The sequence below is a fragment of the Myotis brandtii genome, unplaced genomic scaffold (assembly GCF_000412655.1).
Source record: "Myotis brandtii unplaced genomic scaffold, ASM41265v1 scaffold931, whole genome shotgun sequence".
In the NCBI taxonomy this organism is placed as follows: domain Eukaryota; kingdom Metazoa; phylum Chordata; class Mammalia; order Chiroptera; family Vespertilionidae; genus Myotis; species Myotis brandtii.
Window position 1 is genome coordinate 348,948 of NW_005371843.1, and position 14,908 is coordinate 363,855.

The 14,908-nt window shown below is 40.3% G+C and overlaps 1 protein-coding gene across 2 annotated transcripts in view; it reads right to left on the minus strand.

Annotated features, from left to right (window-relative positions):
• Positions 1-14,908, minus strand: part of EXT1 (exostosin glycosyltransferase 1) — a 272,669-nt gene that overhangs the window by 12,499 nt on the left and 245,262 nt on the right. For both annotated transcript variants that reach the window (XM_005885852.2, XM_014533035.1), the window contains exons 4-7: positions 14,568-14,687; positions 7,128-7,260; positions 4,358-4,476; positions 3,208-3,303 (exon numbers count right to left, since the gene is read on the minus strand). In XM_005885852.2, coding sequence (XP_005885914.1) covers positions 3,208-3,303; positions 4,358-4,476; positions 7,128-7,260; positions 14,568-14,687 — 468 coding nt within the window. The remainder of the gene's footprint in view (positions 1-3,207; positions 3,304-4,357; positions 4,477-7,127; positions 7,261-14,567; positions 14,688-14,908) is intronic.

Here is a 14,908-nt window from a genome sequence, read left to right on the forward strand (position 1 = left end):
AAGGAGATCAGTTGGAAAATTGAGGCTGGAGAGACTACTCTGTGACAGTCACAGCTTAAACCTCTGTGTTGAATGTATCATAGAATAACCATAAGAATGATCATATTAGCCCTGGCCGGGTGGCTCAGTCAGTTGGAGCGTCGACCTGTACACCAAAAACAGTTGCGGGTTCAATTCCCCATGAGGGGCACATACTTAGTTTGCAGGTTCCATTCCCAGTCAGAGTTCATACAGGAGGCAATTCATCGATATTCTCTCTCTCTCTCCTCTCTCCCCCCTCTTTCTCTCCCTCTCCCTAAAATCAATAAAAATATATCTTCAGATGAAGGTTACAATATTTTTTAAAAAAAGAACGATCACATCATAAGAATCACTGGCAAGCTTGAAACATTACAATGTGACAGGGAGTGTTTGACGTTCTTTATGTATATCATCTCATTTCACACTTATAACCCCATTTTATAGATGAGAAAAGTAAGGCACAGAAAGATTCAGTGTCTTGCCCCGCAATGGACCCAGCAGCCTTTCATCCCCGATGATGTGATTCCATAGATAAAGCTCCTCAGTCACTAGGCTCCACCTTCTCAGGTTTGGAGAAAAACCTCAAAAGGGAATCTGGGGTTCATACGGCAATCTCACATTCACCTCCTTCCTCTGCAAGTTAGAGCAACAGTTCTGACATCCTCTCTGAACTCACACTTGGAAACCCAACAGAAAAGTCACACCTGCCATCAAGTCTCAAGGCACAAAAGACAGAATGAAGCAACTGGACACTGGAGACAGACAGAAAAAGCAGACACCTAACCTGGCTGCCAAGAGAATATTCCCCACAAATCTGAGGACGCACTCCCCACCCCAAAGATGCCCAAGCCATATTTATACCAAGAACCAGCTCATCCAGGAGCCTGGGACTGGGTTCACCTGCCTGGGAAGCTACTGGCAGCCTATGACGTTGAAGGATGGGAAGTGCCCACTGGAGCCCATCTCTGGGAGCCCCAGGGATGTATCTGCAGCATGAATGGCTTCAGAGTCTGCTCCTACACATCTGTCAACGGGGTCAAATTTTGTCTCCCCACTCCCCCCACCTTTCTCAGGCTTTCAAAACAAAATAAAATACAAATCAATCAGCAGCCCCCGACACAGTGCTCAGAAACGGCAGCCTGAAGCAGTTCTCCGAATGCTGTTTACATGTCCACTGACGAAGGCAGAAGCTATTAGCTGCCAGCTTAGCGATGCCCTGACCTTTCCCTTGTTAGCCTACAGGGGAGCACCGCAGAGACAAGGCCTATCAATTCAAAGCAGAACTTCACAGCCAAAGCAGCGATCGCTTCCATTTTAAACTGAAGGCTAGGCGTGGAGATTTAAATGGGGAATGAGAAGGGCACATGGCTTCTTCCCCATCATGGGCCAACCACTGGCTTTAAAAGGATCCATTTCCTTTTTCTGAACCTGCTTCATCAACAGAGGTTAAGAGCCCCTAAGTCAACCACTTCCAAACTCTATTGTAGAAACCAGAGGCTCTCTTTCAAATACCTGGCCTCAGCTCCCTTCTAAAAGTTGAATGGATAACCCACATACAAAGTCAATCTTTGGGAAAACGGTGTTCCTCATTAGGTCATTTAAGAAATATTTAGCTACCACATGCCAGCCCAAACCCTTCTAGAATTAACCAACATGGCTCGGAAATGACCAAGACTCGGGAAATTTACTGTCTAGTGGGGAGCATACTAGTAAATGTTTGTAAGTAATTACACAAAGCACAATTGCACACCTACTACGTGCCTCCACACTTCTAGGTCCATTTACATATATAAGTATCCTATCACTTGATCCTTTTAGCCACCCTGTTAGTTTGGTGTTAAGATTCTTTCCATTTACTAAAGGAAGGTTGAGGCACAGACAATTGAATAACTCGTCTTGGGTCACACAAAAGTAAGTCTGACACGAGAGCCCGTGATGACTAGAGCCAATGCTTCACCAATCTCAGTTTCATTTAGTAGCGACTGATTTCTTCACAGTGGATAAGATCTACCAGAAGGCAACCTGCAGAAGCTAGAGAAACAAGAACTCGAGCCTGGCTTCCAAGAATGGAAGAAATTTCCAAGAGAAGGCAGCAAGTGAACAGGGGCTTAACCAATGGATGGGGAGTTTGACCACAGACATGAGGAACTGAGAGGGGTGGCCAAGACTTACAGCACATGGGAAAGACAAAAATTAGAGGTAGGAGAGGACACAGATCAAATGTGGTCAGAGGACAGGGTCCCTCGGGGAGAGCAATGAGAGAGAACCGGATTATTCATGGCCTCAAATGTTCATTTAAAGCATTAGCAAATAGATTCCCTTAAGGGCCATGAGAAGATTAAGAAGGTCATGGACACAGACAACAGTATGGCGACTGCCAGAAGGAATGGGGAGTGGGGAGAGGTAGAAGAAGGTAAAGGAGGGATAAATGGAGATGGAAGGAGACTTGACTTGGGGTGGTAAACACACAATACAATATACAGAGTGTATCCTAGAATTGTACAGCTAAAACTATATACTTTTATTAACCAATGTCACCTCAATAATTCCAATTAAAAGGAAAAAAAAGATCATTCAGTTCCAGGCAAAATGAATTGGAGAATGGAAGCGGGGGGCGGGGAGGGGGGGGCAGCTAGGCAGCACTCAAGAGAGTCTCTGATGGAGGCACCAAAACAAAATTCAGGTGAAAATGTCCTTTTTAAGATAAATGTGAGGAGAAAATAAATAAATAAATAAAAAAATAAAAAAAAAAAAGATAAATGTGAGGAAGAAGCACACGAAAGACACAACTAACTCAGATTCATCAGCTAAGCAAACCCCATGCATCACCACAGGCATCAGCAGCCCCATCTTCATCCTCTGCATTTATAGGCAGATTACTATTGCCAGGCCCTGGATCCATTTAATCCTAAGAAGTATGTGTTGTTGCTCCTAGATGAGGAAGCGAGAAAAAAGTATGCACAGGGTCACAAATCTCCTAAGGCGTTAGTAGTGGGGATCCAGGACTCACTAATTCGAAAGCCAATGACTGTGAAAGCTGAGGACGTCCAGAGACAGGTACAGTTTTAGGAAAAGTAGTCCAGGGCCAGCAGCTGGGGGAAGGCATCTAGGGCCAACACCCAGAGCACCCGGGGAGAAACGCAGATTCCGTGGTGGTTCCACACTCAGGCCCCCATCCAGTCCTACCTTGCTTTCTCCTTCAATGACGATGACAGGCACGGTAGTGGCAGGCCAGCGGTGTTTGGCTGGTAGGGGTTTGTCACAATTCCATAGAACTATGATCTGAAAGGAATAGGGGTTCATTAGATGGCTCAGTGAGGCTGGATTTATACAGGCCTCCAACCCAGCGTTTCTTCTGAGAGAGAGAGAGAGAGGAGATACAAGCAAGGCAGAACCACAGACATCAAAACAGATTTTAAAGTTCATCAACTAAAGAGAGAGGACAAGAAGAATAGCCTAGAAATATTACGTCCAGGGGTCTGGAGAAAGTTGGAGAGGAAAGAAGTAATATCAGGGTTGCCAGATCTTAATAAAGTGATTTCCTAAATTCTGATATGTTATGAGAGATGAGAGCGATAATGACACTGATCAAATTAAAAGAAAACGGGACATTGGCTATGAACTTGCACTACACCAGGCAGTGTGGGAGAAAGAAAAGAATTCAAGATAGAACTCATGTTTTCGATTTTCCAGAATGGCTGCTGATTTTATGGGACTTCGTTATTTCTAATAAGTGTATGTGGTTCAAAAATGGGTACTTCAAAATTATTTTAATTCTTTCCTCGCTTGTAAACCTTCTTCTATAAGCTATTTACAAATGAGAAAAACCACTGTTAATAACAGCGTATGGGAGAGATGCTGATTTGCCAAATACGGTTACTACAGATTGAATCGTATGCTCTCAATGTCACCATTAGTCATGGCTACTGTGACAGAAAAGCTGATGCCTCCTGGCACCAACAAGTCTGTTCCTTCTGTGGAAACTTAGTTTTCTGGGTTCTCCCAGTGGTACCTTTGATGTTACTTTATCACCATGACATTTAAAAACAAAATAATGTGCTTTATATTCTTTTAAAAATGTGTTGTTGTATATATATTTTTTTTTATCCCTTAACCCGGTGCAAAGATCTCTTTGCAACCCGCCAGCTACCTGTGCCCGATTTCACTCGCAAGAAACTCTATGTTGATGGAAAGGGCAGAACGAGGCATGACGAATGAAAGGGGAGGAGCAGGACGTGACGTTACGTGAGTCCCAGGGCGCAGAGTGTGCAGCGGCAGGTGAGGACTGGGAGGCTCTAGTCCACTAGGCAGGAGCAGGCAGGTTGACCCCACTCACCTGGGCACAGTACTGGGATTTGGCTGCGGCCATGAGCAGTTTCAACACTGGCTGGGACTGAGAGACCAGGGGGGTGACTGCGTGGATGACTGCGGTGAATTTGGAGGGGGGCTTTAAACCTGAAACAGAAAGGGGAGAGGCGCCTAATGAAGCGCTGAAAACAAGACATGGAAAATTACTCCTCCTTGCTCTGCCGCCTCGCCCTGGAGCTAATGTTCCCTTCCAGCATATTTTTCCTTTGCCTCTTAGGTCCTGACAGAACAAAAACAAGGTGAAAAGCTGCTGGTTTCCTGCTGCCTGAGTCCAGGGACCTCGCTCATTTACAGCTCACTGTCCATTTCCAGGCTCTTTCTTTGACATCTTTTTCTCCCTTGGGGATGCACCTTTGATCTTCCTTCTGCTTTGTAGGCACCCAGGTCTAATCACACACACACTCAACTCAAGAAAGGGTCTACTCTAGTCACATCTTAATATGGGTTTAAGTAAATGTGCTCTCTCTCCCAGGGAATTTGCATGTGTCTTATCCGTAATTATGTAATTAGGATTTTGTTTTTTGTTTTTGCCTGATCAATACCATTTCAAATATTAACTAGCAAGTGGTAAAGGTTAAAAGAACAGCATCCAGAACCTGGCTAAGGTTTGAATGCCACTTCCTGGTGGTGGGATCTTGGCAAAATTACAGAACCCTCTATGCTTCCACAGCTGTGAAATGGGATTGATAATAATATCAAACATAGGGGGGTGTTCTGAGAATTCAGTTCAATGAGTTAATGCATACAAAGCACTTAGAACAGGACCTAGCGAACAATCAGTGCTCCATCTCTGGTAGCTGCAGTCCTCACCACCACCTCCACCATCATTACTGTGGAATGGAAGCCTCTATACTCCCGAGAATCTCATTCGTGTAGCAGTGACATACTGAGAGAAAAAGTGTGCGGCCCAGACCTCCGCCAGCTGTGTGCTCTGAGACCTCCGGCTGAAGGGTATCACAGAGATACAAAGCTGCCACCGAAGAGAAAGGAGTGGGATGGCATCTCCCCCTAATGAGTTTTTCCGTAAGAACTCACTAAGAAATCGGAGACCAGTAAAAATGTGTTTTAAAACTTCACTAGTTTCGCCCTAACCGGTTTGGCTCAGTGGACAGAGCGTCGGCCTGCGGACTCAAGGGTCCCAGGTTCAATTCCGGTCAAGGGCATGTACCTTGGTTGCGGGCATGTCCCCAGTGGGGAGTGTGCAGCAGGCAGCTGATCGGTGTTTCTCTCTCATCGATGTTTCTAACTCTCTATCCCTCTCCCTTCCTCTCTGTAAAAAGTCAATAAAATATATTTATAAAAAAAACTTCATTAGTTTAGACCCACTAATTTTGCATTATAGTAGCTTAAATGTCAATAAAAGAGGGCGGGGACGTTCAAGTTAAGTTTTAATATTGTTGGGATAAAGGTAAGAATCAGACTTTGTATATTAAAGGATTATACAAATGTTTGTAGAGCAAATTATATCATCCAATTAGTACTTTAATTTCATGTCAGAAAGAAGCTAACTTTCCCACTATCAAGATACACATTCCAGGTTTGCCAAGGAAGAAGAATCAATATGGAGGGGTTTGCTTTTTAACAGCGAGGACAAGGCCCCGCTTTTTACTTTTTTCACTAACACTTTAAGGAGCATCATTTACACACTTCTAATGTGCCAACTCCAAATGAAGCTATTAATGCTCTATAAGAACTATGTAGGAATTTTACCAATACTGCCTTAATCTGAAAATCACTAAATTCTAAACATATTCCTCAGTGTGGACCACTCACTGGTTTTGATATGGTCTCCATAACATCTTTGATTTGGACTAAAGGGTTCTTTGTCACTGGTCGATACATCAGGCCACACATTTGTATAAGTTTCTTCTTATCAGCTAATATGCACAACTCAAAAAAGGAAGGTAGTAGAGAGCATCAGCATTGGGTAAAACTAGGAGTCTTTTACCCTATTACATCAAAAGATGCTTTCCTAAACCAGGTTTTTTCAAATTTGAAACTGTGAATGATGGGAAATGCCCAAGATATTACTCACACGAGAGCGACTGGGGCCCCACATGCATACTATATCTATGGCAATAACGGTAACAATTCGTAGATGTTTGTCCTTCCTCCCATTTCCTTTTGCCCCATTAATGTTACACTAAAAGCTGCTTGAGGGCAGAGATTGTATCTCATTGGACTTTTTATTTCTATCACCTAGCACTGTATGAACATAGCACATAAGAGGAGCATAATAAATGGTGAATGAGGGATAACATTTCTCCCTTGTCAGATATTCTTAAATCTTTCCCCTTTCCCTTTGTTCAATCAGTTTTTCTTTGGTATGAGACAGAGAAGTTGGGATTGTAAAAAAAAAAAAATACTGGGGTGAGATCTTCTAGCTCCATTTTATATATGATGAGACTTAAGATTATAGCTAACCCATTGTCATGTTTGAAATGATGCGTAATTTGGGAAACCTATTTCTCAAAAAGAAATGACTCTACTAAATATAAAGTGTAGCTGTTCAGATAAGAAAGGTGTTTTTTAATTTTTTTTTTCCATTTTGTAATGCTCTGCAAGATTTATCGTTCTTGACCTTGATACACCATTTATGACAGGGCTCGATCAGCAATCTCCAGTGCAGGCTGTTAGGGAGACCCAGCTGTGGAATAGAAAAATCAAGGAGCCTTAATTCTGGACAACAGATGGAGTAGGGTGACACCAGGGTAGCTCCCTGGAAGGAACCCACTTACCTAAGTTAGCATAGTAGTAAGGAAAATCTCCCAGGTAAGATGAATACTGTGGTAGGACGAACAATCCTCCAGGATGTTTGTTCCATATTAAACTGTTACGTGATATGTGCTTGAATATTCTGTCCTGAATAATCTAGAAAACAAAAACACAGCACCTGGTGAGGACGAGACCCTGACGGTATCTGATGAGGACCGTGCTCAATGCCATTGGAGGGATGAAGACACTCAACGTAGTGACTCTACCCTCCAATTCTCCACTGATAAAAAGTGTCTGAAACATAAACAGAGACAGAACAATGGGAGAAAGAGAGAGAAAGATGAATTATGGCTGATCAAATTTCCTAACTAAACTGCAGTTTCACCACAAATACTATAGAGTCCTTCTAGAATAAGAAGTCCATGCTCATTTCAAAACATGTTGTGTGGAATGGTGTGTCCTTGGCAGGGGAGCATCTAACAGTGGGCCTGCGTCCACACCAGTAATATTTGTTCCCATGCACAGAGAGGTCAACACAGACCATATGAAGACATAGCTAAAAGCATATTGGAGGTGTGACACATTCTAGAAGCTGTGGAGGTTTTGGTCTGTGGCTTTAATTCAGGAGGCAGATTTATTTGCTTGTCCTATTTCGTTTTCCTTTCAAAGTCAACTGTTGAACTTTTGGAGTACTGGTTAGCTGAAGTTTTCCTATATTTCATCTCAAAAAGTCGGGAGCTAACAATTATTTAAAACATCCTACATAATAGGACAAGGGCTGTGGCATATGAAGACTAATAATAGCCAAGCTAGTTCATTAGTTTCTCTGGACTTCGGGACCTTGCAGATCATTAAATTCTACATTTAGAGTCAAGCATTCTCCCATCCTGGATCATTTGTCAGATGAATGTGATTAATCCGCCTTACAGATTTCTCTCTGTGACTTTCAAACTCTTGTAATTATACCAACCACTCATTAAGATATGATTTGGCAAATAATTAACTCGATACAGAATTTCATGTTTTCAGCAATATTTTATTTTTTCTACTTAAGAACAAAAAGAAGCCTGCCATATGTCTCAAGAGATTTCAAACCGAAATCATCATTTTCCAGCTCCCCATTTAATGCAATGTGATTTTAAGTACAGACCATTTTAAATGAAGTTTTATTATTTGTAAGGTTATTAACACCCTCATTTCATCCCACATGGTGAGTGGATAAGTAATAAAGTGAGCTACATTTATCTTTGCAAACCTTATCATGTTTATATTTCTTAATGAGAAAGAAAAAAGGGAGCAGAGAGGAAATTTAGAAGAACTCAAATATCTTAGTTCAATGACTTCTGCATTTTTTCTTTCCCTCAGATCAAAATTGCTAATTTTATATGGCTGGGTAAAGGTTTTCTAATGTGGTGGTGATTTTAGAAACCTAACTAAAATATTAATGTTTACTCTTTGTGGTATAGCAGAGATATGCTAAAATGCTGTTGTCTAGGCACTAATTATGAGAAAATATCATGGTTGTGAGGGTTTTTACATGACAAGCAATCTCAATTTGTAAACCATTTATTCCAGATTTTTTAAATTACTTGCCCAAATACACTGTCTATTTAGTTTCTTTTTTTTAAAAAAAATATTTCTTTATTGGTTTCAGAGAGGAAGGGAGAAGGAGAGAGAGATAGAAACATCAATGATGAGAGAGAATCATTGATCGGCTGCCTCCTGCACGCACCCTACTGGAGATTGAGCCCGCAACCCAGGCATGTGCCCTTGGCCGGAATCGAACCTGGGACCCTTCAGTCCGCAGGCTGACACTCTATCCACTGAGCCAAGCCGGCTAGGGCTATTTAGTTTCTTTTAAAGCTTTTCATTTTTTCCCTTTTTTTTTCTTTCCAAATTTATGTACTTCCCAGCATGTGGTCACTTATACAAGTTTGGATATTAAGACACAGAGCAAATGGAGAATAGATAGCATCATAAATCTGACCTATATAGACATGACATGGAACTCAGAGATCACAAAATGGATCACCACTCACTTCGGCTCTCTGGGTGGTATGCTTCTCATCATCATGGACTTTTTTTTGGTTGAGTATCACAACACTTTTATCTTTTTAATTCAAGGATATACAATAAGTCATAGTACTTCTGAAATACCAATAAACATATTATATTCTCTTCAATGGCTCTGGACGGGAAGATATCAGCAAAGGTATGAAAGCAATAGCAAATGTTCAATTTAATCTGGGTCAAGCAATTGGCCACCTTTATGTGTCACTTTGCTCATTTGTAATAAAACAATAAAATATCATACTAATTATAATAACCCCTCAGAATCATTAGGAAAAGCTGCATAAGTGTTAATACTTAAGACTCGATTTTTTTTTTACCATTAATAAAAAAATCTCATTCCTGTGTTCATTTTCTAGGCATAGATTTTTCCATTTTTACACAGCTATACTACTATAGATATTATATATTATAGATGTCTCCTCATATTCCTAATGGTATTCATGGTTTACTTTTTCTAAATGACCTACAACAGTGTTATTTTTTCTATGCAAAGTAATGAACACATTTATGAATTAAAATTTTCCACATTTAGGATTGATTCTTTAAGACTTTGTCAAGGGGTATGAATACTTTTAAGGCAGTTCATATCATTGGCAAATGTCTTTCTGAAAGGTTTCTAACAACTTGCCTTCTCAAAAGTTTGAAAGAATATGGATCTGATATACATAAACACAAACACACACATAGTACAATATTTTTAAAATTACAATCCCAAATGGCACCCCAAAAGAATAGTATTTCCTATTAATGTGAATTCAAAGGGAAGAATGACAGGCTCCTTATTTTTCTTTTATCCTGTGCCATTAAAAAAAAAAAAGTACTACTGATTACAGGTTACAGTCATTCCGTGTGGTCCTGACTTGGTCTTCTGACCCATGCAATATTACCTAATACCCACAGTGCCACCATATGTCACCTCACTCCAAGCCAAAGCAATCTCCTATTTCCATTATCTCATTGATTTTAAAATTTCATTGTACAATAGCATCAGCAAGGCGATGGTTTAAATGTGCATGGTTAGATAACTGAAGAGAAAATTAGAGAATGAAGACTTCATGAAACCCCACGAAATATGTGCTTTCCAAGCTGCTGTTCGCTGTGTTCACATATTATTATCATCTCATACACTTTTCTTTTGCTCACCCTGGTTCTGACGGGGCTCCTATGGTTCAACCCTCCGTGCCAGGTTTACTATTGTGCAGTATTCTGACATATAATGAAATCCAGGAAGGAACACTGTCTTGACAGTATTTTATGACTGTCCCCAACATTACTTGTCACTCTGCACACACACACAAAAACTCAGCTCCAAAAAGACTGAGCTCTTATTAAATAGCTCCTTAATTCCAAGATGCAGAATAAGGAAACTTTAGTGACAATGGAAATACAATACTAAGTTGAATCCCAAATAGGACAGAGTGCAGCACAATAGAATGTACTAACAACTTGACCCTGGCATTGGAGAGGAGACTGAGGTGTCCTGTTTTTAATTGTGTCTAATCTAAGCACTACCTATATCTCTAAGGTTCATAGCCTCCAAACCTAAGTAATCCCCTTCTCATGATCTAGAATACAGCAGGCAAGGAAGGAGTCTGAGTGTAGAACAAACTGAAGCCAGGGATCCTTAAATGTCCGTTGTCTTCGGGTAACTCTGAATTACCCTCAAGCCTTAGGAGCTCCAACAGGGACCAGATAATATAAAATGACATATTATCTACATTCTAAGCTAAGTGGGCATTTTTGATATGCATTACTTAAGTCATTCTTACAAACATATTGACTTTGTTTATTTTTGTATGTGAAAGGCATTTTCTGCCAGTTTCTCTGCTTTTCTGTTTACATTGGGTTCTGGGTTATCTGAGTTTTGAATTAAAAAGGGAAACCGGATGGTATCGCTCATGCAATTCGGTTAAGGGGTCAAGTTGTTACAATCTAATCTCAAGACTATATATAGAGATGTGACAGCTGCTATAAATGAAAATGAAGTATATGGTTTGCAGTGTTTTCAAACAAGGCTTACAAACAAGGGGAAGAAGGCATTTTCCAGGCACAGAGATGAACACAGCTTGACATAAGTTCCTATTCTGATGAATATCACACATTCAACTGTTATTAGGGGATAATTGAGCCCTGCTAACTTAATAGGCAAGAGACCAGATCTATGCAATAAACCATACTCAAAAGAAATGTAATTAATGAGATACCATCTTTCACCTGGCAAATTAGCAAAGTTGTGTGTTTGTGTTTTAATTATGCTCCTTAGGGCTGACAAGCATGCAGTAAGCCAGGGTCTTCCCCAGACAGCTGTGAGTCTAGATCAGGGGTAGGGAACCTCCAGCCCAAAATCATTTGGTTTGGCCCTGCCAAGGCATTAGGGGTGAGTTAACAAATGCTTAACCAAATATAGCAGGCTAATTTTTAAGTCAATAATTTTTTATGGCCTGGGAATGATATTATAAATATCCAAATGGCTCTTGGTAGAAAAAGGTTCCCAACCCCTGGTCTAGATTGAAGAGTAATTTGGCAACACAGATCATGGCCTTAGAAATGCCTAGACCCTTTGGTTGAGTAATTCCACTTCAAGAACTCCATACTAAAGAAAGAGAGATGTAGTTATGATATATGTAGAAAGTCATTGCTTGAATATATCCCTATCTATAAAAAAATAATTAGAAATAGCATTAATAGTCAACAATAGCAGATTGGGTAAATAAATACAGGCTCACACCAAAGGTGACATACAGAGTGAAAAAAAAAAAAGAGAGAACATGTGGTCTGGGTGTATTAGAGTGGACAACTAATAGGGGAAAATTAAAAAGCTAGAGACAGACCCAAGATGCCTAAAAGTAGCATGTGAGAATACCAACAAAATATATTGGGACAACTACACAACAATTTGTCGAAAAAAAAAAAGGTTAGATTTTTCAACACAGATCATACATGAAAGTAAATTGTATTAAATAGCTAAGTGTAAAAACTTAATCATGAAAGTACTGGAAAAACATAAATGAATCTGTACGTGTATATAAATAGAATTGTGGTCGAAAACTTCTTTCTAACCATAGCAAATGGAAAAGTCACAGACAAAAAGATTGCCCAATCATAAACAAAATAGAAAGGCATACCAGAAATTGGGGGAAGACATTTGCAATAAAACAGTCAAAAGGTTAATATTTTTTAATATAATAAGGCCTTAAAAATTAATGAGAAAAAGTGGGACAACATTGTGGCTATTCTATTTCTTTCTTTGTGAGTTTCCTGAGCAAGAAAATATTCATCCTAAGAAATATACATTAAGAAAATAATAATTGATCATTTTTAAAGATATAATGCCCAATATTAGTGAAAGTGATAAAAATTAAAGGTCAAAACAAATCCTCTCATATAAGCTGGAGGGATTATAAATTAGTGCAATTCTATGACAGAAAAACTGAGAATTCACATTAGGAAGCTTAACATTTGGCATATTCTTTGAGCCAGGTCTTTGAATTCAGGGAATTTATCCTAAAGAAAATTTATCTTCACCCTGCCCAGCAAGTCTGTGCTAAGGCTATTTGCTTTAATGATGAATATAATAATAAAAAGCCAAAAACAATGGTAATATATTCAGATTGGGGATTCATTAAAGAAACTGAGTGATATCATGGAATATTACATAGTTACTAAAATAATTACAGAATAATCTAATAACAGAAAATAATAGTAACAATATATTAAGCTGAAAAAATATTATAAAGTACAGAAAGACTCCTTTTTAAATAAAAAATGACAACATATTTATAAATTTACATAGATAAAAAAGCATCTTATTCCTAAAGGAAAGAGTAAAAAAATTGATATTCAACTTTCCTTATTCCTAGGAAGGGTCTTGTGTGGAGGACAGGATCAAAGAAAAGAATTATTACATATTCAAATCTGCTACTATGAGCAGAAAAGAGGCAGTCCATTTTAATTGAAGGGAGTGCTTTGGAGGCATAAGAGAAGTTTGCTTGCAATAAGGAAGCCTTTTAAAAATATTTTTTAAAATATATTTTATTAATTTCAGAGAGGGAGAGGGAGATAGAAACATAAATGATGAGAAAGAATCATTGATTGGTTGTCTCCTGCATGCCTCTACTGGGGATCGAGCCTGCAACCCCAGGCATGTGCCCTGACTAGAAATCAAACCACGACCTCTTGGTCAGCACTCAACTACTGAGCCACGTCAGCTGGGCAAGGAAGCCTTCTCAAGCCATTCTCACCCTAACCCTTTCATGGGTGAGCCTGCGTCCTAAACAGCCTTTTCCATCTAGTTTCAGGATGACCTCATTCATGAGAGGACACTGACCCCAGGTGAGAGCAGGGGCCCAGGCTAGGCTTGGGGTAGGTAAGTAAATGCCCTGCTGTGCCTGGGGCAGACCCAGCGTGGGCTCTGATACGGAGGAGGGTAAGAAGATAGCAACGTGGACAAAACAGGGTGACTTCAGCTTTCCTATTACTCAGGCTTCTCAGTGTGTGCTCCAAAGCGCTGCTTTTAGAGCAGTAATCACTTTTCCAAAGTAAATACTCCAAAAGTGGGGCCACAAATGCCCCACCTCATCATGCAGACAGATACCTCCGAATCACCTCCAGGCTGTGCCGCATCCAGCACCTCTGCCCCCGCCTACAAGCCTGCAGTCAGGAGTGTGCAGTTTCCCAAATCTTTTCTTAGCTCTTTGTGCTACTTTGGTGCAGCCTCAGGCCTCTCTACCTGCTCTACTTCCAAAGGTTTTAATCATCCCCACGCTTCCCTTTCCTTTCTTCCTCTTGCCTTAAAAAAAGCAACTTGAAGATGAGCACCCATCTGCCTGCAAGATTTTCTGATTTCATAATGTTTAACACTTTCTGAACTGGACGGGTGTCATCTTGAGTTTCTTCGCAATACATCTTTGCAACATCGATGCTGGTTGGGTTGTATCTGTCTTGAGAATTAATTGTGCTGTGCCCCGATGCTGTGGGACTATGGCAGCCGGGAAATCATTCATATTTTTAGAATGGTAGGAGATTTCCCCCAACTTGGTCACTATGTGTTTTCTAAAAGGGCTTACAGAACTATGTCTTGAAAGGATGCCAGTAAGTCTGAATGGCAGGAAGGCAGTCATTAGCCACATATCCCTGAAATGAGGAAAGACAGAGCCGATCTCTGTGTCAGGAGTGTAATTCTCCTCATGTCAGTGAGGTTTGTCAGAAATGGAGTTATCCGCCTGGGCATGGCAGAGCAGGTAAGAAAAGAGTTAACTGTCATAATCCAAGCACAGACAATTCGGTTTTGCCCCATTTGACCAATAGCACATCACCAATAGCAAAACAGAAGGCCAAGAGAAGCGTATAAAGGGCCGTTATTCATCAGAGAGCCAAGTGGTCCCACTTACCTCTAGTGTAGTTAATACAATCTTCTCAACTGAAGAAAAATAAGCCTCCCACAAGAATTGTGTCTGCTGTCTAAGTGCTAGGATTTTATCCTGATGAATAGACCTGATTGTAGAAGGAATCTGTAACACAAGGTGAACACATAATAACTGTAAGTGGAAAACAATGCGATGATGCCATTGGATCGAATAACCCACTTGGGCTTTTCAAGTCTTTATAGCATTCAGCTTCTAGCATATAGATCTGCTAAAAGTCGCCAACCTCTAGGTTACAATGCCCTGAAAAGGTGTCAGGTACAAAACAGCACTTACTGGGCATCAGCTTTAATAAGGACCTTGAATGA